This window comes from Phocoena phocoena, chromosome 6, assembly GCF_963924675.1.
Source record: "Phocoena phocoena chromosome 6, mPhoPho1.1, whole genome shotgun sequence".
Classification (NCBI taxonomy): Eukaryota; Metazoa; Chordata; class Mammalia; order Artiodactyla; family Phocoenidae; genus Phocoena; species Phocoena phocoena.
Window position 1 is genome coordinate 11,670,648 of NC_089224.1, and position 20,451 is coordinate 11,691,098.

Consider the following 20,451-nt stretch of genomic DNA (forward strand, 5'->3'; position numbering starts at 1 on the left):
TTTAAAAAGACTCTGATAAGCTTTGACACCTTTTATAAATTGGCTACCCCCCATCCTGCCAGTCTTATTTCTACCTCCACACGCACCTGCCTTGTTTTAGAAAAACAGCTCCTGCACTCATCCTATGGTTTCCCATCACTCAATCTTGGCTCCAACCGATGCTCTGCCTCTTTCATCCCCTGCATCCCAGTATTTTCCCCTCCGAATCTTCCCCATCCACTGACGCCCAGCTGCAGAAAAGAAGCCGGAAAGAGTTGTTTTTCCTTCTGAGCTCCCACTGCACTTTCGCTGTACCTCTATGTGCCACTCACAGCTTTCTGGTTTGCATTTCAGGCAAGTATGCACTTGCCCTGTTCCTTCTGGCTGATGGTAAGCTCACTAAAGGCAGTTCTCCCTTCAGAACCTAGGACAGATCCCAGCAAAGTGTCCCTTTAAAAAGGTGCTGTTTATTGAATTCTATTATTTTCAACCTCAATTGTGAGGTCTTCAGGAGGGAGATTGCTGCCATCCTGACTCTGGTATGGAATCCCACAGATTCTCAGATGAGTCAGGCAATAGAGTTAGTCGGTAGAAAAATTGTTTTGTGGGAACAGAAATCTCTGACTTTTGTTAAATGCTTTCAAATGCTTTGCAGGGAGCCTATTATACCTTTTCAGCATTCTGCCTGGAAGAGGCTTTCTCGATGTTTCTGATGTATACCATGAAATGGAGTTTATGTTTTTAACTTTTTTTTTTTTTTTTGCTTATTTTAAGAAATGCGCATTGTGTTATTTTAGGCAGACTTTCCTCGTGGCAAGTACTTCTAAACCCCTGACAGAAAAGGTCTTTTTTTCCTGCCGCACAGTCTGTCTTCACGGAACTGAACAAAGTCCTTACGGTGAGTCAGGGATTAGACAAAGGCAGTGCCATCCCTCAAATGTACAAAATACCTTCTTACTGAAAGGATGCATTTTAAAGCCAATCTCACTAAAGCTCAATTAATTATGAATAAAGAGTCAAGGGCAGGAGAGTGGAGGAATTGAACACTGCCTAAATGATAGTGCGTGCTTAAAAATGCAGTTTTATTATCATTAAGTATATGCTAAGATATAAATTGGTTAAATTAATGTAAAAGAGAAAAATGAGCTAGGTCAGGGAGATATTGATTCCACTAAGATCTCGCTGCCTAGAATTCGAAGTTATCTTAATCATTTCAAAGTTTTACTAAATTAAGAATAATGGCATATAGGATATCTCAACATACTTTCCCACATTTTGTAAATGTATTATAATAGAAATGTAGTTTCCCCTCAATTTTTAGAGTCTTATATGGTGAGCCTGAAATATCATGCATGGTAATGGAGTTAGAGCTAAAATAATAAGGGTTTTAGTCTGTTATGTCACATATCAAGACTCCGTTTAGTAAAATATATCAAGTGTTCATGGCAACTGACCACGGGGACCATTTGCACTGAAGGAGAAGATGGGTGAGGACGAGTTACAAGTGGACAGGCAGAGGTGCTTTTGTTTGTTTGTTTGTTTTAACAAGACAATTAGAAGCTAGTCCACAAAATACTCAGGGCCTCATTGGCAGCTGAAAATAAAGAGGTGACTGGGGAGGGTGTGGCTTAGCCCCACACTAGCCCCCAAGCCCCTTCTCGTACAGCAGCAACTTTTGCAAAGCAGCAGGAATGGCAGCCACAAGGAAGCCTTTCCTTTGACTGAGGAGAGATTGAACAACCACAGCAATCAGACAGGAAGGGCAGAGCAGGGCGGACCTCCAGCATCTTTCACTTTTCCGGCACCATCAGGCTTGATTGCCCTCTTCCCATGAGCTATCACACTATCGCCAGGGCTGAAGGAGGGGGGGCAGATTTTACATCCTTCGCCACAGTACCAGAGTAGGGATGGGGCGGGTCTGGGTCCAGCTGGTGTCCTCAAGAGCAGCACCTGGCTTGGCCCCTTAACTCTGATGTGCTTGCAGAGGAGAGGGAGTCACAGAGCACCTCAGTGGCCTGACTGGTACATGGAGGGCACCTCCTGAGCCCAAGGATGTGCGGTTCCCGGTATCCCAGGTACCTCCCTCTAGCAGTCTCTTCGGTCCTGGCTGGGACCCAGCATGCAGAGCCCTCTTACCCGCATGCTGTGGCGCTTGAAGACATTGTGCCGGTGGAGAGGTGGGGTGTGCAGAGAGTTTACGGGAGATGGATACTCCATAGGGCTGGTGAGCGTGGGCGAGCTGGCACACAGACCCTCAGGGACCTATTCAGGAGAAGCAAAGAAGCACCAGGCACAGGGACAAGGCAAGAAGGTGGATAATTAGCTGCTACAAACACGAGCACAAAGAAACGATACGAGAGCTCCATGGGAGAAACAGGACTCGCTCTCCAGGAGGTAATAAAGAACAAGGTGTGGGCATTTCATTGGCCCCGTTTGGGAGACACGGCGGAGCGACATACACGGCTCTCGGCTAGAAGTCAGCACAGACACGGTGGTCTCTCTTCCATCCAACAGCCCTCCCTGTGACGTGGTGCATACCATGGGTCCATGTGTGTTACTGACCTACTGAGTACGTCTCCTCCTTCAGGACTCTTCAGAAAGGAGTTATATTCCATCATCATGTTACAAATTTGACAGATATGATTAACCCACAGGTATGTGTATATATAATACACACCTTAAAAAAAACCCCACTATTTTAAACATCGCAAAAGGGTATGTTTAAACATCGTAAAGGGTATGTTAATTCTTTTCTGGGTACCCGAGAAGAGCCAATGCAGGCCGTCTCCATTGCCCAAACAGCTGACTACTGCTCCTCTAAGGCACGAGGATGGAATTTCAGGAAGGACCGAGATGAGGAATAGCCCTGAACCGCCCCAGCCCTCTGGTTACATGTTTACCTGGAATTGCAGCTTGGGTGCTAGAAGGTTGGTTTGTGGAGGGGGTCTGTACTTGGGCCGGCTGGGCTGGAGAGAGAACACAGAAATGAGTCAGTCCCTGTCTCTCTCCTTGAGTGAGCACAGCTCACCAAGGGGAATATCAGGTAGGAAACAGGTCGGGCTCGTTCAGGATGAAGAAGATGAGAAACAAAGTTATCATTAAAATCGTATGCGTCCACTAACTGCGCATCTGTTACTACTGAGTGATGGGAGGGTACAAAGAGGCCAGCCTCTCTGCCCTCCTGGGGGCTACCGCTAATTGGAGGGGTTACTGATCTCTGTGTGTAGCCTCCACGGAGGTGGGAGTGCCTGCCAAATTAGCACTCAAGAGCCACAGACATCCAGAGGTAGGTCATGGAAGGCTCAGGCACCCACAGCAGCTTCACGGAGGGGATGAAAACTGAGCTGGGCCTGACAGCAGGCAAGGGGGACAGTGAAAAAGGCCCTGCATCCATAGGGATTTGTTATGGACCGAGTGTCGCCCCTCCCCCCCACTCATATGCTGAAGTCCTAACCCCCAGTGTGAAGGTATTTGGAGATGGGGCCTTTGGGAGGTAATCAGGGTCAGATGATGTAACAAGGGTAGGGCCCCTATGATGGGATTAGTGTCCTAATAACAACAACAACAACAATAATGATAATAATAGACACCAGAGCTCGCTGGCGACAAGGTGGCCATCTGCCAGCCAGGAAGAGAGCCCTCACCAGGCGGGAATCCGCCAGCACCTTGGTCTTGGACTTCCCAGCCTCCACACTGTCTGTTTTTTAAGCCGCCCAGTCCGTGGTGTTTTGTATGGCACCCCAAGCTGACTACTACAGTCATGGTCCCTCGCAACCCACCCACCTAATAGCGGGGCAGCGGGGCACTGGCTCCTGTGCCCAGAGATGCCACGGACATGGGAGGCTGCACCTCAGGGGCCCAAGGATGCTCCCCATCATGTACCCTCAAGGGTAAAAACACGAAAAGGAAAAGTGCTCCAGTCTCTCAAGGGAAACATTTCCGGGGTGATCCCCTGCTGCAGCCATCCCACAAGGTGCCTGCTCTCTTGCTGTCTCAGATTCCACCTGCCGATGTGCTGATGGATGGTTGGGTCGAAGGGCTGAGAGGACCATAGGGTGCGATCCTACCTATGCTGTGAGGGGAGTTATGCAGCGAGGCCTGGGAGGGGCCGCACAGGGGCCCAGCTCTGCTGTGATTCATGGGGCCAGTGAGGCCAGGGCTTGGCTCACCTTGGGTGGGGGTTCGTGGAAGGCCGTGGGCTCCAAGATTTTGGGAGGTCGGTAGCGAGCGTTCCTCTCCTGCTCTATGGCGACGTCCTTCTCCATCTGATAAATGTCACTGCCGGGGAGTCAGGTCAGATAAGGAGAGAGAAACAGGGTCAAAAATGCTACTGGGGGCTCCTCTCTGTGTTCCACCACAGTCCGGACCCCATTCCCAAGTCCTCTGCAGAATGCACTGGGGAGACCCCTCGGAGACAGGCTGCAATAATGGATGCTGCAGCCCCCCTCACCGAGGCTGGGAGGATCACGGAATGGGTCCAGGGTGGGGAAAGGTCCTCGGAGAACGAGTCCTAGCCCAACCGGACAGTGCGAGTGTGTCTCCTGCCCATGTCCCCATGCCTCTTGCCCTCCTGTCCCTCCTACTGGCACTGATCACCTGTATAGATTTCTGATGTCCCAGACAACCTCACGACAGAGGCCCGTGCTCTACGTCTCCTATTTTTCATTAAACCTCCCACCCATGCATTCCTGGTGTGTGCTAATGGGAAAGGGTGGTGGATTCCCTCCCAGATTAGCTAAGTGCATGCTTCTTGCCTTTTTAACCCAATCCGGTGGTTCCCAACCTGGGAATCACAGACCTCAGAGGACTCGAATAATTACAGGGGGTCCGTGAATCCACATGTTCACACGTGTACCAAGCACCGTCTGTAGACAAGTATTATGTGCTATTGAAATAAATGTCTAAGCCCAGGATGGAGCCGCTACTGCCCAGGGGGTCACGTCAGCAAGCCAAAATGCAGATAACTTTCGTGTCCCTCTAAATGCTCTGCTTGACCAGAAACAAAGTACCACCCAGTTGGCCAACCCAAATGCCAGACCAGCTCTGCGCTTTATACGTACTTCCTGTTCTCTATTCATCCTCTATTTTTCTCTTCCTTGTTCCTTATTCTTTATCTTATAAGTGTCCTGACTTCCACCCCATTTTGCACCCTGGCCCTTGGGCACGGAGACTGCCACTTCATGGAGTGTTAAATAAAGTTTGTCTGTGTTACTTAAATTGTCTCCTTTAATAATTTTTAACAGTACTACTAAATATATAATGTTTGGTATTGTGTTTTCAGATGTATATGCATTACATTGTGTGAAATAAAAACTTCATTATACGGCTTACTGCATTCTGTCAATCAGTGGATTCTAAAAGTGTACGTTACATGGAAGAGTTCTCAAAATTCAACATTGAGAGGGTTCTTCCTACCCCCAAAGATTGGAAGCCCTCATGAAATCCTTTCTTAGCTCCAGTGGAGGACCACCAGGCTGGGGCCTGAGGGAGGTATCCTGGGGTCAACAGGGTCATCTGAGAGGCTCCCCATGTGTCTCAAGCCTCCAGAATGAATGAAGACCCCGTGACCCCAGAGCTTCTGACACCCTCAAGTTACGTCTTTCAAACATTTTTCTGCCGGAACCCTTTGGCTTCTCAAATCTCCCTTATAAGGGACCAACAGATGAGTCTAGAATTAATCAGGAGCGTCAAAGAAGAGAGAGTCAGGAACAGAGAGGCCTTCTAAGCTGGAGGTCTTGCAGACTGTGTTGGAGCCCTGCCTGCAAACAAATGCAGCATATCTCCCATTGCCTGGACCTGGGGTTCCCAGCCTCCCCCTGGGGCTCCTCCCCACAAGGCAGTTTCTGGGGGCTATTTTCTTTCTCCGAAAAAAGGTCCACATGTTGACAACAGTGTTTAAAGTTGCAGTATTTAACATTAATTAAACACTAGGTTCCCTAACGTAGGAGCCAGCAAACTAGGCCCACAGGCCAAATACGGTCCCCTACCTATTTTTGTGTAGCTTTAAACTAAGTATGGTTTTCACATGTTTGAATGATTCAAAAAAATTAAAAGAAAACTATTTTAGGACATGTCAAAATTACATGAAATTCCAATTTCAGTGTCCACAAGTAACGTGTCACTGAAACCCAGCTACACTCATTCATTTTATGTATCGTCTTCGGTTGCTTCCGAGCTACGGTAGAGTTGAGTAGTTTCAACAGAGACTGTATAGCTTGCAAAACCACAAATATTTATTGTCTGACCTTTTGTAGAAAAAGTTTGCTGACCCTTGTCCTAAAAAGGATGACAAAAGAAGTCAGACCCCCCCAAGGGGGCACTGGTGGCAGGCGGGCCACCAAGGAAACAGGATTACCCTCTAAAAGGCTCTCCAACAGCAACCTTCACCAAGGACCTCCCAGCACCCGGGGGTAATGGCTCTTGGGCACCTGAGAAGGATCAGACCCTCAGGCCACCAGTGCTTCATTCAGAAGGGACAGGGGATGCCTTGTCACTGTCTTCACAGCCAAAAATCACTCCTTTCCCTGCTGTCTGGGGGGAACAATCAGAGGCAGAGGAAAGGCACAGGGGTGCTGCCAGGGAAGCAGGTCCCGTGCCCAGGCTGGTTGCCTGTAAGATGCACCCCAAACCTCAGCAAAGAGCACAGGCACTGCAGTGAAAGTCCGATGCAGCCTTTGAATTCAAACCTAAAATATATCTTCTGGGCACACACTAGGAGCAACGCCCTGTGCTCGCGGTTAAGAGATGCAGAGATGGTGCGGCTGACCCCACTCTGCGTCTCTGAGTTCATATATCTGACAGTGAACTCGGCTTCAGCCTCCTGCCTTTGACACAGCACTGAGCCTCTGTAAGGCCTCCTCCACTGGGAGGATGGGCTAACTCCACTTGGACACATGGCGCTGTGCTGGCCAGGGGGTGGGATGAGGTGGGGGCGGTCCCAGGGCAAGTCCCAGCCCCACCTGCCATGCCTTGGGCACTGAGTCACCAGCTGAGCCTGAATTCCCTCCTCCCTCGGAGGGGACCAGGACGCCGGCTGCATCTTGTTTAAGGAAGGCTGTTGTAAACCTGTAAGCGCTATTGAAGAGGAGGCCTCCTTTGCAGAGGCCCTGGGCCTGCAGCCCCCTCCGGCCTCCTTGCTCACCTGAGGCTGCACACAAGCTCAGTGAAGCGGGGCCGCTCACTGGGGTCGTAGTCCCAGCAGCGGGTCATGAGGGTGTAGAGAACAGGTGGGCAGAGGTCAGGCTTGGGCAGCCGGTCCCCCTTCTCGAGCACCCCGATGACATCCTTGTTCTCCAGCCAGAAGAAGGGCTGCTTCCCAAAGCTCAGGATTTCCCACATGCATACGGCTGAGGGCGGGAGGAGACGTCTCAGGGCCCCTGCTGAGGGGACTCTTACCGAGAGAGGCAGCCCACCCTCCCCAGGAACAACCGGGCAGTCCGCACTCAGCGCCTGCCAGGGACCGCCCTGCCTTCCTTCGTTCCCCCTATAGCATCCCTGGAATCTTGATCACTATGGCGGTCCACCAAGGGACCAATCACCTGCATCCATAAGCGAACTAATCCCCCCACCCCCGGCCCCTTCCACACGGAGCTGTTAGGGTCTGTGGGATGTGGAGGGGACCATCAAAGGCACATCATTGGGACCACTGGTGCCTTCTCTTAGGAATGGGTGGAACCTCCAACAGAAAGCTGGTATATATGTCAGTTGGGACGTATATACACTACTATGTATAAAATAGATAACTAATGAGAACCTACTGTATAGCACAGGGAACGCTACTCAGGGCTCTGTGGTGACCTAAATGGGAAGGGAAACTAAAAAAGAGGGGATAGATGTAGATGTATAACTGATTCACTTTGCTGTACAGCAGAAACGGACACAACACTGTAAAGCAGTTAGACTCCAGTAGAAATTAATTAAAAGAAAGAAAGAAAGAAAGAAAGAAAGCTGGTGTTCAAAGCCTAGCACCAATGCTTGCTGCCTATGTGATCACGGGCAATCCCCTGACTTGCCTGAGCCTCAGTTTCCTCATCTGGAAAATGGGAAGAATAATAATGAGATTTTACTGGGCTGGCTCTGGGGATCTGAGAGGGAGAATCTACACAGCTGTGTGCTCTGTAAGCGGCTGTCCATCTGTCACCTGGTTTTGCTTTCACCTCACCCTGCACCTCGTTCTCGGAGAAAACCTCAGCTTTGCCTTTGAGGATCCCCTCCAGGGTGGCCCACCTTAGTCCCGGGGCTGGTTGGTGGAGCACATGCTCATCTCAAGAGCCTTTTCTGGGAAGATGAACCCAGGCTGGCCCTTAGCCCATGTCACCCCCGACCCACCACTGGCCTGCCCACTTCTGGGACTTCTCAGTGGCTGTAGCAGAACAGAACCTGGGGGTCCAGACCCCTGCTTCCTGTGCCCCCTCTTAACCTGGCCACAGAGGTGAGAATCGAACACTTTTCCACGCCCTCCAGGAAGTCCACTCACCAAACATCCAGACGTCACTGGCTGTCGTGAAGCGGCGGAAGTTAATGGACTCGGGGGACATCCATTTGATAGGGAGACGCGTCACAGAAGCTTTGGGTGGACAGAGGGTTTACAGTAATTATTAGAGAAGGAGATCCAGATTTATGCAGAAATGCAGCCTAGTCTCCAGAGACTGTTGGCCTGGGCTTGCCTAACAGTCACATTTTGAGGGAATTTTGGCTTCAGCGACCCCTCGAGGGGACAAAGCCGTAACACCACCTGCTCCTCACCTTTGTAATACTCCTCATCCTCAATGTACCGGGAAAGGCCAAAGTCCCCCAGCTTCACACACTCAGGGGAGGCCACCAGGATGTTCCGGACAGCGATGTCCCTGGAGGGAAGAGGCAAAGACACAGGTGAGTCAGCTGAGAATGCTTCAGGGGGACAGACAGACAGACAGATGGACAGAGAAGCAAAAGAGAAGAGAGCTTCAGGGCCCTGGCCTCCGGAGCAGAATCGGGCAGCTTCTGTCGGTCGGTCCTTCCTGGACCCACGAGCCGTCTGGCTGGAGCCCAGCTCAGGTGGGAGCCTCGGCTGGCCCACCGTCCCTGCCACACACATGCCTGTCGTCTCCCTCCATCTCGTTGCTGAGTCCTGTCCCCATCACCCCTTCTCCCGCGTCTCCACCTCCAAGCCTGTCTCGGTTCCCCAGACTTGCTCCAGTCACCGCCCTGCAGCCTGTATTGTCCCCTCTGCCAGGGATGCCATCACCCTGCTGACGCTTCAGGGAAGAAGCCCAACCGCTCTCCTGGTCACAATTAACAACCTCTTCTCGTTCTGTGATTCCAGCAGCCGCTCACATCTCACTTCCAGGGAGCCCTGGGCTAGCCAGGACCCTCCAAAGACTACACACACCTGAGCCATGACACAGAGACCCTCAGAACCCCGGTACAGAGGAGGAGACTGGGGCAGAGAGCTGGTGGAACGTGCCCAGCAGCTGGCCGGTTGGGAAAGGCATCAGCCCAGAGCCGAGCTCTCACCACCCCCAGGAGCCCTCGCTGACTCAGTTACCTCATGCTCCCAGCATCACTTCTAGCCCCAAACTGGCTTGTCTCTTGCTTCTCCCAGGCAGGCTCCACTCCCTACCGTTTTTCTTTGAATTATTGAAAAGATGACTTCAAAGCACGACAACTTCACACAAAGCTGCAAATCTGGTATCCTACCACCTTTGCCCCATGACTATTCACCCTAGAAGATGCTAGAATGTGAGCTTCACAAGGAAAGGAATTCTTGTCTGTTTTGATTATTACTTCATCCCGGAGCCTAGGACAGTGGCTGGAGGCCCACGGGAGGAGTTCGATAATATTAGTTGCATGAGTGAGTGAATGAATGTTCATATCCCCCGACATAGCTTTGTGTAGTGTCATCCATACGGCCACATATCTGAGGTCGATGGGGTTGGATTGAAGAATTCACCCGCTCACCCCAGGGCTCTGAGAGCACCCCGTCTGTCTCCTCCAGGGGATCATGTTCCCAATGGTGGGGACCTCCTTTCAGGGAATGGGGACAAAGCCAGGTGGAGAAGGGGCCAGCTCCACAGCCAGATGGAGGATTGGTCTTGGCAGCCTGGAGGTGCCGGGGACCAGGGCAGTGCCAGCCACTTGGGATGGTAGGACCCAGACCCCAAGATCATACCAGCGCTGCCAGGACCCAGTCTCTCCTGCCTGGCAGGTGCCACCAAATGGAACTGCTGGAGGACAGCAAGCGAGGAGCAAGCAGGGAAGTGACTTCCTGGACCCCCAGGGAGGCGGCCTAGACAGCACTGAGTTACAGGCGGACACCTTGGACTTCAGATCTCCTCTTAATGGCAATCCTGGGAGGAACATATTGCTGTCCTACTCTTCAGAGGAGGAGATGGGCTCAGAGAAGGTGATCACACTGTCACACAGGCAGGACCAAAGCCAGGCCTTCACCCCTGTTCTGTGCGGCTACAAAGCCCTGCTTGACCCCAACCTCTCCAGGCTCCCCCACCCCCAGCCCCACCTGTGGACACAGTTGATGCTCTCCAGGTAGGCCATGGCCTTGCAGATCTGCAGCGAGTACAGGACAAGAGTGAGCACCTTCAGGCAGCTCTTGTTTCGCTCCAGGTAGTGGCCCAGCTGCAGGAAGGGGAAGATGCCCTGAGGACCCTGCCCGGGCCAGGGCATGGAGCTGGGGGGAGGGGGAGGGCACACCCAGGTGGCAGGACTATCTGGCAACTTCCTCTGCAAATGGCCTCTGGGCTCTTTCAGCTGGGAGTTAAGGGCCCCCTGGCTCTGAGCGCATCCCCCGCCCCCCGAGGCCCTGCTCCACTGCAGCCCAGCTGTCATCGCAAGGGTCCTCCTCGGGCCCCTCCAGCTCACCTCCCCGTAGGGGTACAGTTCCATGATGATCCAGGTGGGCTCCTCTTCAATTATGCCGATCAGCTTCACGATGTGCGGGTGATCCAGGTTCCTCATGATCACTGAAAGTGGCGGCGAGAGAGACGGGCCCGAGCCCTTCTAAGGTCCAAGGTGAGAATCGGGCTTGGCTGGTCTAACCTGGAGACAGCGGCGCAACCCTCCTCCCCTGTGGGCGCCAGTGCTGTCCGTGGCCTCCCGGCCCTCGCTCCGGGCCCTCCCTGTCTCTGGGTCTGCACAGTCTCGGGCCTCTTCCAGCTCCTGGTCTGGGGGCCTCCTCGGGGGACGCCTACCTGCCTCACTCACGAACTTCTCCTTGCTGTCCAGAGTGCAGTCTTTCTTGCAGGTCTTTACAGCCACGTTGATTTTCTCCCCTTTCTGCAACGAGAGTGTGTCCAGGGCCCCTCAGTCCCGCCCAGCACTTCCCTCCCCGGCGTTCCCACGGTCTTCCCACAGGGAAACAGGTGATGTCTGGGTCTCCACAAAGCCTGCTCTTCCTCTGTCTCTTCCCCTCCTCCCCTCCCCACCCCCTTCTTCCTGATCAGGACTGGAAGAACTTTCGAGATCAGATCCCTCGAGCCCTGGGCTGTCCAGATGAAGACATGGAGCCTGAGGGGCCACGTGATCTGCCCAAAGTCAGTGGGCTTGTTTGGGGCACGTGCAAGGTCATTGTCAGACATGGCGTCCTTGTCTCTTTCCCTTTATCATTGGTTTTGACATTTTTGCTGCCCCTTTCCTCTGCTCTGGCTTTTCCCCCAGGCCTGGTAGAAGCACAACCACAAAGGCAAACCTTGTCCCGCCCCCTCGGCGGCCTCAGATCCCACCCTTCCTTTTCTCACAACCGCATTACATGGCGCCTCCCCGTCGAGCTCTCCCACCAAGAGTCAGTCACCCCCCGGCAGGTGCTGCCTCTCTTTGGATCCCTGCTATGCTGCCTTTCTGGAAATGACTCTTGTTTTCATCACTCCCTGTGTATTTCATAAATACTGCAAAGACCAAGTTGGGGAAGATCCACACACCACGGCAGCCACCTCCAACTCTAGAGTATTCAAGCTCCTTTCTCATTCTACAGAAAAGCAGAGGAGGAGTGTCAGGGAAGAGGCTGGAACTCACGTGACTCGTGTAGACACCTTCATAGACCTCCCCAAAAAAGCCTTCACCAAGAATACGATTCAGGACCACATCTTCCCGGGCAATGCCATACTGTGGGCCTGCACAGGTGGAGAAAGCAAGACAGTCCTGGAGTGCAGAAACCAGCTGGCACCCCTGGGAATCTGAGTATCTGCATCCCCGGGAATCTGCACACCTGCATCCTTGGGCATCTGAGCACCTGCAGGCTCTAACACGAGGCTCCACACCCTCCTGCCCAGGCGTTACCAGACCTGCCCCTCCCCCCACCCAGTCAACCCCTCAGCCAGGATCCAGGGGCTGGGCTGGGAAAGGGGATCTAGAAGGTTTCATTGTCTCTGACAGAGGAAGAGTTGTTCCCTCTGAAGGCTGGGTCCCATATCCACAGGCTTAGGTTCCTTCCGCCCCCCTCCCCAGGGCACACAAAAGTTCGATGGTGTGGGGATATAAACAATGATTTCCGCTTTCAAAATCAAAGATGCCTCACTCAGCTTTGTACTTGTCTGAGGCACACGTGGGAGAGGACAAAGGAAGGAAAGAAAGTCCCCCTTTGGTGTCACATGTTTCCCCAAATGTCACTTCCCAGCGCCCTGGCTGTGGTTGACGTGCAGGGGTGAGGTGGGGCAGTCAGGGATCTACCTCCTGGTCTTCGCAGGGTCTCGTCGGGAATCTCTGCATAGATGTCTGATTCTGGAATGACAGAAGGAGGACACCCCATGGGCAAGATGCTTCAGGGGGTACCACCAGGAACCAGGTGTGGGGCTCCCCCCATACAGGCCAGTGGAACCAAGCTGACATCACCGGGAGGGGTGTGGGGAGGAGCCAAACAAGAACTGGGCTGCTGTCTGGCATTTCAGTGTGGCCATAGGGCTCAGGGACCTCGGCCTAAGTCTTTGCTCACTGCTGCTCACAGCTGTTATTTGGGGCAAGTTGGTTTGTCTCCTTTAATCTGTTTCCTTTTCTGTGAAATGAATGTTTCTGGGGAATGCAAAGATTAAATAAAATAATACCTATTATGTATTTAATGCTGTCATGAACTGAATGTTGTGTCCCCACCTCCAAATGCTAATGTTGAAGCTCTGATCCCGTGTGATGGTATTTGGAGCTGGGGCCTTTGGGGGGTGATTAGGTTTAGATGAGGTCATGAGGGTGGAGACCCCATGATGGCATTAGTGTCCTTAGAAGAAGAGGAAGAGAGACCAGATCTCTCCATCTCTCCACCATGTGAGGACACACAGAAGGTGGCTGTCTGCAAGCCAGGAAGAGAGCCCTCACCAGGACCCAGCCATGCTGGCACCTTGACCTTAGACTTCCAGCCTCCAGAGCTGTGAGAAACCAGTACCTGTTGTTTAAGCCCCTGGGCCTGTGGTTTTTGTTATGGAGACTGAGCTGACCAAGACAAACACGGTGCCCCATACTAGCTGCCCAACATAGGTTAACTGTTATGATTAATGACATTTTAAGCCGTCATTGAGCAGTCATGGGGGAAGTTCATTTTTCTACAACTTTGAGGGAATACTTGATGATGTCACAAGAGCAGGCAGAAGAAAGGCTCTGGGCGCAGGCAGAGGACAGCAGATGGGCAGGCTTACCTATGCTGCAGCTTTCTGAGAGGTGGGGTCGCCGAGTCTCCAGGTTTCTATGGGGGAGATGGGAGGGCAGAAGCCAAGTGAGCTCAGAGCCTGGCAATGCTCCCCCAGGGTAGCCTCAGCCCCCTCTCTCCCACCCACCCTGCCTGGAGAAGCAGCCTGTCCTTATGGCAGTAACCTGGGAGCATGGCCCAGGCAGCCAGGGGGCAGGAGGGAGGGAACAGCAACAATACCACCCCCTCCCCCCACTAAAGATGATGCCAGGTGGCATTAGGGCACAGGGATATCCCTGCATGAATTTTCTGGGAGAAATTTACTGGTGAAAAATCACCACTTGTGAAATGCTGGGATTCCAGCATTTTCTCCTGGGGTCCAGAAACCAGAAACCATGGCGGGGAGGCTCCCTGTTTGTTCTGCCTTTCCTGGGAAGACACAGGCTGAGTGCGGGGCTAGTTCCCCACCTTCTGGGTGTACTCACAGTGTGGGGATCTGGGGCAGGCTGTTCCGCTTCTCACCATCTGGGGAGAGGGGAGGAGAAGGGGGAGCTGGAGTCAGAGCCACAGGGTCCTGGGTGCACTGCTCCTAGGGGCCAACACAAGGGACACCCCTCCCGCCTTTCTGTGGCCCCTGAAAGTCGGAGTGGAAGCTGGGTAGGCGTCTGGCCTGAATTGGAATCTTTTTAGTAGAAGAAACTCTCAGGCTTCCTCTGCCACTGTCAATCGTTCCAGCCTGACCTCTGCTTTCTGACTCCATCCCCAAAGAGGAGGGACCAGCCATGTTCTGGCAATAGCTTTGATTTTCCCGGGGCTACAAATCCTCTCCTCTAGAAGCCAGCCCCCATGCCGCCCTTGGCCAGCGGGGCCAAGGCTGTAGCCAAGGACCCAGGATGGGACCACGGGGCGCAACCAACAGGGCTGGGTGAGCCCCAACCCCACACCTCCAAAGCCTCTTCATTCACACATCAGTCAATGGTTTAGCTTCTCCCGCTCTGCCTCTGGGGGGGCTTGGCTCAGCTGTGCCGCCATCTGCCCGTTGGTCCAATTTACCTTCAAGTGGAAACACACCTGTCTTGGGTCGAATGATGAGAGAGCCTTTGTGCTCCCCCTGCAGCCGGCAGTAACCGTCTACGAGGTCAGCCATGTTCTCGGCCTCTGCCAGAGAGGAGGTTTTGATGGACAAGGACTGCAGGGAAGAGACCAGCCAAGGATGAGACCCCAGACCCTTGGCTAGAGTCTACCCCAAGGGACTGGAGAAGAAACTGCAGGACTCTGTTGCCCACCCCCGGGCCTGGACGCCATCAGCCCTTCTCCTGGGGCTCAGCTTGCATTTCCCACCGCCACCAGAGGGCGCTCTCATCACCTCTCCCAACTGACCACCCTACACTCTAGGAAGGCCGCTCCAGGTTGGCTTATTCTGGCTCTTCAGGGCACAGCACATGCCTTGTATCTAGGAGGTGCTCAGTATGCAAGAGCAGAAACTGAGAGAAGGGAAGAGGGAGGGAGTGGGGCAGGGGACAGACGGATGAAAGGAGAGAGAGACAAACTGTTCACAGCCTGAGGGCTCTCTGATTCTCCCACCCACAAAAAGCCCTGGGGCCCCAAGCTCTTGATTCTGAGTCGTTGTCACTTGTTCAAAGTTAGACCTCTGACCCACACCTTGATTTCTGATCACTTTACCCCCGCTCCCCGCCCCCCCAATCTCCTACAGCTTCTTTCTTGACATTTTTAACAATAACGTTGCTTCCTGAGATAGTTTCTTTAATTTATCATCATCCTGCTGCCTTGTCTAAGAACCAGGTGCCATTTTCTTAACAAGATCTCAGCAGTCAGGGAAGCCCCGGCCAGGCTGGCCTGAGCAGGGGCTCCCAGCCTGAAGCCGTTCCCAATGTCTCCAAGCTTCCGGGTGCCCAGAGATGCTCACCTGCGGGGCGCCTTCAATGCCTATCTGCAGTACCGCCTGGCCCTCCTCCAGCGGGAGGCACCTGATGGACTTGATGTGCTTGAACTGGGCCAGGCAGGTGGGCTGTGGGAAAGGAGGGGGTCCTTCAGACCATCCCATTCCTGGGATCAGGCCATGCAGATGGGTCAGTATGGTGTGGGGATGGGGCCTAAGAGAGAACTGAGAACCGGAGTCTCTCACGGGGATGAAGAGGGAATCAACGATGATTAAGGAGGATCATCTAGCCCAAGCCCCTTGCAGAAGAAAACAATTAGCCTGGAGAGAGCCAGGGCTTGCCCAAGGTCGTACGCCAAGGGGGTGGTAGAGCCAGGGCTGGACCCAGGCCTTCTGACTCCCCGGGGCATGGTTACCCCATTTTGCCATTGAAAGAGCAACTCTTTCATCTGAGCCAGAAGAACAACAGTAGTGTCCTTCCCTCTTCCCCTCCCCCCCAAACCACCCCTGACCCCCTCCTCTGTGCAGGGGACAGTCACAGGGATGTAAAGAACCATCTGCCCCATGCTGTTATCCCAAACAGCGTCTCCACAGCTACTGATAACCAAGGGCCTCTCTGCTCTCAGCAGTGGGGGAGGAAGAACCCATGGGGCAGGCCAGGGTACAAGGCAGCAGAAAGGGGAAGACGGCTCTGCCTGGGGCTGGGTGGGGCCTGCCCCCCACCTGTCTCTACCTTTGCATCTTGACTTGTCAGCTGGCGGATGCCTTTAGGGCCGATGACCAGGTCCACAGTAATGTTCCATCCTTGCTGGAATCAAAGGAGAGATGGGCTGTTGCCCCAGCTCTGCCCGCCCATATTTCAGAAATCTGAAAACAGCTCACTAAGCTAGACACGAGCCATTGTCTCCCGGGCCCTCCAGCTCCTTCCATCCTAACCGCACCCCGCCATACAGATTACCCCCCTCCCAGCACCCTGCCAGTACTGCCCACCTCCCAGAGTTGGAGCCAAGATTTCAGTTCCCTTCGTCAGGCAAGTGGCTTAGCGTTAGTTGCATTTTCGGATACATTAGGGAGGCCCTGATGCTACGGAACTTACAAGCAAGCAAAGCCTCTTCTCGGCACGCCCCGCGCCCCCCCCCCCCCCCCCCCACCGAGTTGCCTTCATGGCCCCCTTGCCTGAGAGGCCTGGAATTCAGGTCAGGGAGAGAATAAAGAGAGCGTGGCATTACAATGAGTTCACAGCGAAAGGTCTCCTGGTCGATGTTGGCAAAGCCTGCGAGGGTGTTGAAGAACTTCATGACGCACTCCTCCTCCCGGAGCGAGGCATACTGCTGGAACGTCTGCTGGATCATCTTTCGGAATTGCTTGGGCTGGGGGAGAGGGGCAGGGGTGAGCGGGGCCTGATTCCTTCCCTTACGATCTCACCGCAAGCCTGCCTGCTGCTGTAGGATGGTCCCCAGGCCTCTGCCACGAGGGCAGTGGTGATGTCTTACCCAAAGTGCACATCTGTTGTCTCAAGAGAGCTCACCATGGCCCTGGGAGGGAGGCAGGGGAGATGACATCCCCGGTGCTTAGGCCACGAAGCTAATTGGCCTCTGATGTGGAACTAGAGCCGTGTTTCCTGATTCCCAGCCACAGAAAGGGCCCGCTGGATGGAGCGGTCCTGTGTCCAGATGGCTCAAGGCAGTGCAGACCCCTGGCTTCCCTGACTACCCCCAGCCCCATCCCTTTAGCTCTAGTCCTAGGGTGTACACAAATGAGACACGCAGGGAGTCTTTCTGAGCTCCTCACCCACTGGTTTCCTCACCTTTAAGTTCTCCTGCATCTGCTTTGGGAAAAACAGGTCCAGCCCCACTTCTTTCCTGAAAGAAGGGGGAGAAAAGCACCATTTGACTCCCCTTCATCCCCAACCCAGGACTTCTGGCCAATCAGGGAAAGGCGGGAGGACCAGGGAGACAGGTCCTTCCTGGCTGTGGTCTGGGGATAAGGGGGCGTATGGGGTGGCAGAAAGAGCAGGGCAGCAGGAAAGGAAGGGAGGAGAGGCTGGGGCCGGTCCCAGGACTTACTCCAGGAGCTCGAAGTTGGACTTTTTGTCCAGTGCGTTGTGGGGCATGTCCTTGAAGAACCGCCTGGAGAGAGAGAAGCCATGGAGAGGCTGATGGCTGGGGAATGGGGCCATCGGAGCCGGGTCACCCAATGCCCACACGTTGGCCTAGAAGCCCCCTCCCCTGTTCCATTGGGAACCACTGGGAGGGAAAAGTTAGGAGAGTCGAAAAATTCGATATTTAGAAAACCATGAAGAAAAGGAAAACCCACAAGTTTCCTTCCTAGAAAAGACTCCAGCTGTGCTCTGGGGGGCCCAGCTCTGGGACAACACAGTTGTTGGGCAGAGGAGGAAGATGGTGCTTCTACCAGTGGCCTCTAAAAATAAATGACCCAAGGCTGCCAACACTTGACTTAGCAGCTAAGGAACACCTACCTCCACCTTTAGGCTTTGGGTTCCCTTTGTGATTTCCTTTTCCCTCATTTGCTATCTCTGTATATGTGTGTATGTAAATAATTGTTAAATGTATTAATAGTACACAGAAAAGCTTTAGAACTTATGGAACAGAATATGAAAATAAAAATAATCCATAATCCTACCACCAGGGGTGACATCTATTAATTTGTTTTACATATTCTTTAAGTCCCATTTTCTCTTAAAATGTATGTCTTGATGAAGATTTTTTTAATGTATTATGTATTTATAACAATTAAGTGGAGATCAAATAGCCAATGTCCCCATTTGTGTTATCCTCCCTTCCCTGCTTGGATCACTGTGTCTAGTAATTTCTTCAACTGTTGCAGACATTGTCCCACTCTTGATTGTACATTAGAGTAGCTCAGTGTTACGGGTATCCTTGTGCACATCTGGGAATAGTTTTAAGTTACAGATACCATAAGCAGAGAGGGGCAAGCAACTTATGATTCAAAAGCAATAAATTTACATAATTCACAGTGTTTAGAAAAGAGTACGGTTAGATCCTCACCTCGTACTTTATTCTAAATATTTATTCTAAATGGATTAAAGGGGAAAATGTTAATAATGAAACTATTTTAAAACTAGAAGAAAAGCTAGGGAAGTATTCCCAAATCATGGGATTGAGAAGAATATCTAAAGCATGAAATCACAGAAGAGATCTCCAATAAAAACTTAAAACATGTAGTGCTATGTCCTTAACAATTTTTAATAAATGGTATTTTTGAATATATTGTCAATCAAGATAAGTAGTTATCTTTTAATAACTATGGTCTCAATTTTAGAGAAAAAAATGCATTGGAAAAAACCTGACTGGATCTACCCTGCTAATGGAGGTTATCTCTGGTTAATGAAATTTCAAATGATTTTAGTCATTTTTTCCCCCTTTCTACATGTCCCAAATACTCCACACTGAACAGGTATTACCCTTTTTACCTGAAAAAAATTTAAGGCAGTGAGATTAGTCAAACCATCATAATGCACGAGTTTTCTGGGTTCACTCCCTGCTGAGATGGCCTCCTCCATGGCTACACGTTTCCCCTATGTAGAAAGTTCTTCTTTCGTTTCCTGTCCTCTCATTAGGCTCCTGGAGCTACAGAGACTAACTTTAATCCTTTCTTAGATGCCATATACTTGAAGGCAATTCTTTTATCATCACTTCTCTCTTCATTATGGTCCGTTCTCTTCTTATGGTCCCCAACACACACACACACGCGCACGCACGCACACACACACATACACACACACACACACACCAGGGCATTGTCCTCAATTACTTCAACTGCTTCACTCAGATGACAAAAAGTGATGCAAAGTAAGAATGAGAAAGAAAAATTGGCTCTGTGGTGAGAGGGCCACAGGAAGACAAGTAGTTCTTTCCAGTTGGGGCAGGGCCAGTTATTTCAAATGCCAGCAGTTGGAATGGAGGGAAAGCAAAAGATAAAAAGTTTCACATAAAATTTCTCTTATAGAATCAAAGATGAGTACATTAAAATGAGTTTCAAGGAGTAATAATATTTAATGACAGCTCAGTAAATACTGTTGAATTATATTTCACAATATTGAAATGTATTTCTAAGTCTATCTCCTTCTAAGAAAAGATGCAAGGATACAGTTTTTTTTTTTTTTTTCGTTTTTTGTTGCTGTTGTTCTTTTTGGGTTTTTTTTGGCTATGCTGTGCAGCATGCAGCATCTCAGTTCCCCGACCAGGGATGGAACCCGTGCCCCCTGCATTGGGAGCCCAGAGTCTTAACCGCTGGACCACCAGGGAAGTCCCTAAGATACAGTTTTGAAACATATTTAAACAAAATAGAGTTAGAAAGAAACCAGGCAATGAGGTAAATGAGATAAAAAATGTGCCAATCTGTGCCTTGGGCTGGTTGTCCTGGCAGCCAGGGTAGTGGACAGAAAACCTCACCAAGTGCCTAGCTCATCAGGAGATAATATTAATCATAAAACAAGGACTGCATTTCTTAAATTAAAAAGTGTGAAAAACCACTGACTGAAAGAAAACTAATAGTCGTAACACTCATTCTACCAAAAAAATGTGAAGCCAATTTCATGGTTTTTTTCCTCCTGCTGCAATTTTGGTAAATACCAATCGTATAACATTAAAGCACAATTCAGTAAATGTGAGAGTAGGAGGGCCTGACTAAATGTGGTCTGAGTGTATGACCTTCCAATGGTCTAATTCAGTGGTTTTCAACCAGAGGCAATTTTGCACCCTCTCCCCAGCCTGGAAACATTTGTCAATGTCTGGAGATCTTTTTTTAGTCACAGCTGGTTGGGATGAGGGGTGGTCCTACCAGCATCTAATGTGTAAAAGCCGGGGATGCAGCTAAATATACTACAATGCATAGGATGGCCCCTACAACAAGGAATTATCCAGCCCCAAATGTCCCTCTTGCTGAGGCTGGGAACCCCTGGGAACCTGATCCAAGGGGAGAACTT

At 51.6% G+C, this 20,451-nt stretch overlaps 1 protein-coding gene across 2 annotated transcripts in view; it reads right to left on the minus strand.

Annotated features, from left to right (window-relative positions):
- PTK2B (protein tyrosine kinase 2 beta) overlaps positions 1–20,451 on the minus strand; it is a 127,962-nt gene that overhangs the window by 8,392 nt on the left and 99,119 nt on the right. Inside the window, exons 6-24 of one of the 2 annotated variants that reach the window (XM_065879825.1) lie at positions 17,549–17,611; positions 17,290–17,344; positions 16,712–16,852; positions 16,216–16,290; positions 15,510–15,611; positions 14,654–14,771; positions 14,068–14,107; positions 13,593–13,639; positions 12,640–12,690; positions 11,986–12,083; positions 11,166–11,250; positions 10,837–10,937; positions 10,478–10,593; positions 8,725–8,825; positions 8,456–8,545; positions 7,121–7,325; positions 4,149–4,257; positions 2,880–2,945; positions 2,116–2,241 (exon numbers count right to left, since the gene is read on the minus strand). In XM_065879825.1, the coding sequence (XP_065735897.1) occupies positions 2,116–2,241; positions 2,880–2,945; positions 4,149–4,257; positions 7,121–7,325; positions 8,456–8,545; positions 8,725–8,825; positions 10,478–10,593; positions 10,837–10,937; positions 11,166–11,250; positions 11,986–12,083; positions 12,640–12,690; positions 13,593–13,639; positions 14,068–14,107; positions 14,654–14,771; positions 15,510–15,611; positions 16,216–16,290; positions 16,712–16,852; positions 17,290–17,344; positions 17,549–17,611 (1,789 nt within the window). The remainder of the gene's footprint in view (positions 1–2,115; positions 2,242–2,879; positions 2,946–4,148; positions 4,258–7,120; positions 7,326–8,455; positions 8,546–8,724; positions 8,826–10,477; positions 10,594–10,836; positions 10,938–11,165; positions 11,251–11,985; positions 12,084–12,639; positions 12,691–13,592; positions 13,640–14,067; positions 14,108–14,653; positions 14,772–15,509; positions 15,612–16,215; positions 16,291–16,711; positions 16,853–17,289; positions 17,345–17,548; positions 17,612–20,451) is intronic. The other variant, XM_065879826.1, reaches the window with a different exon arrangement.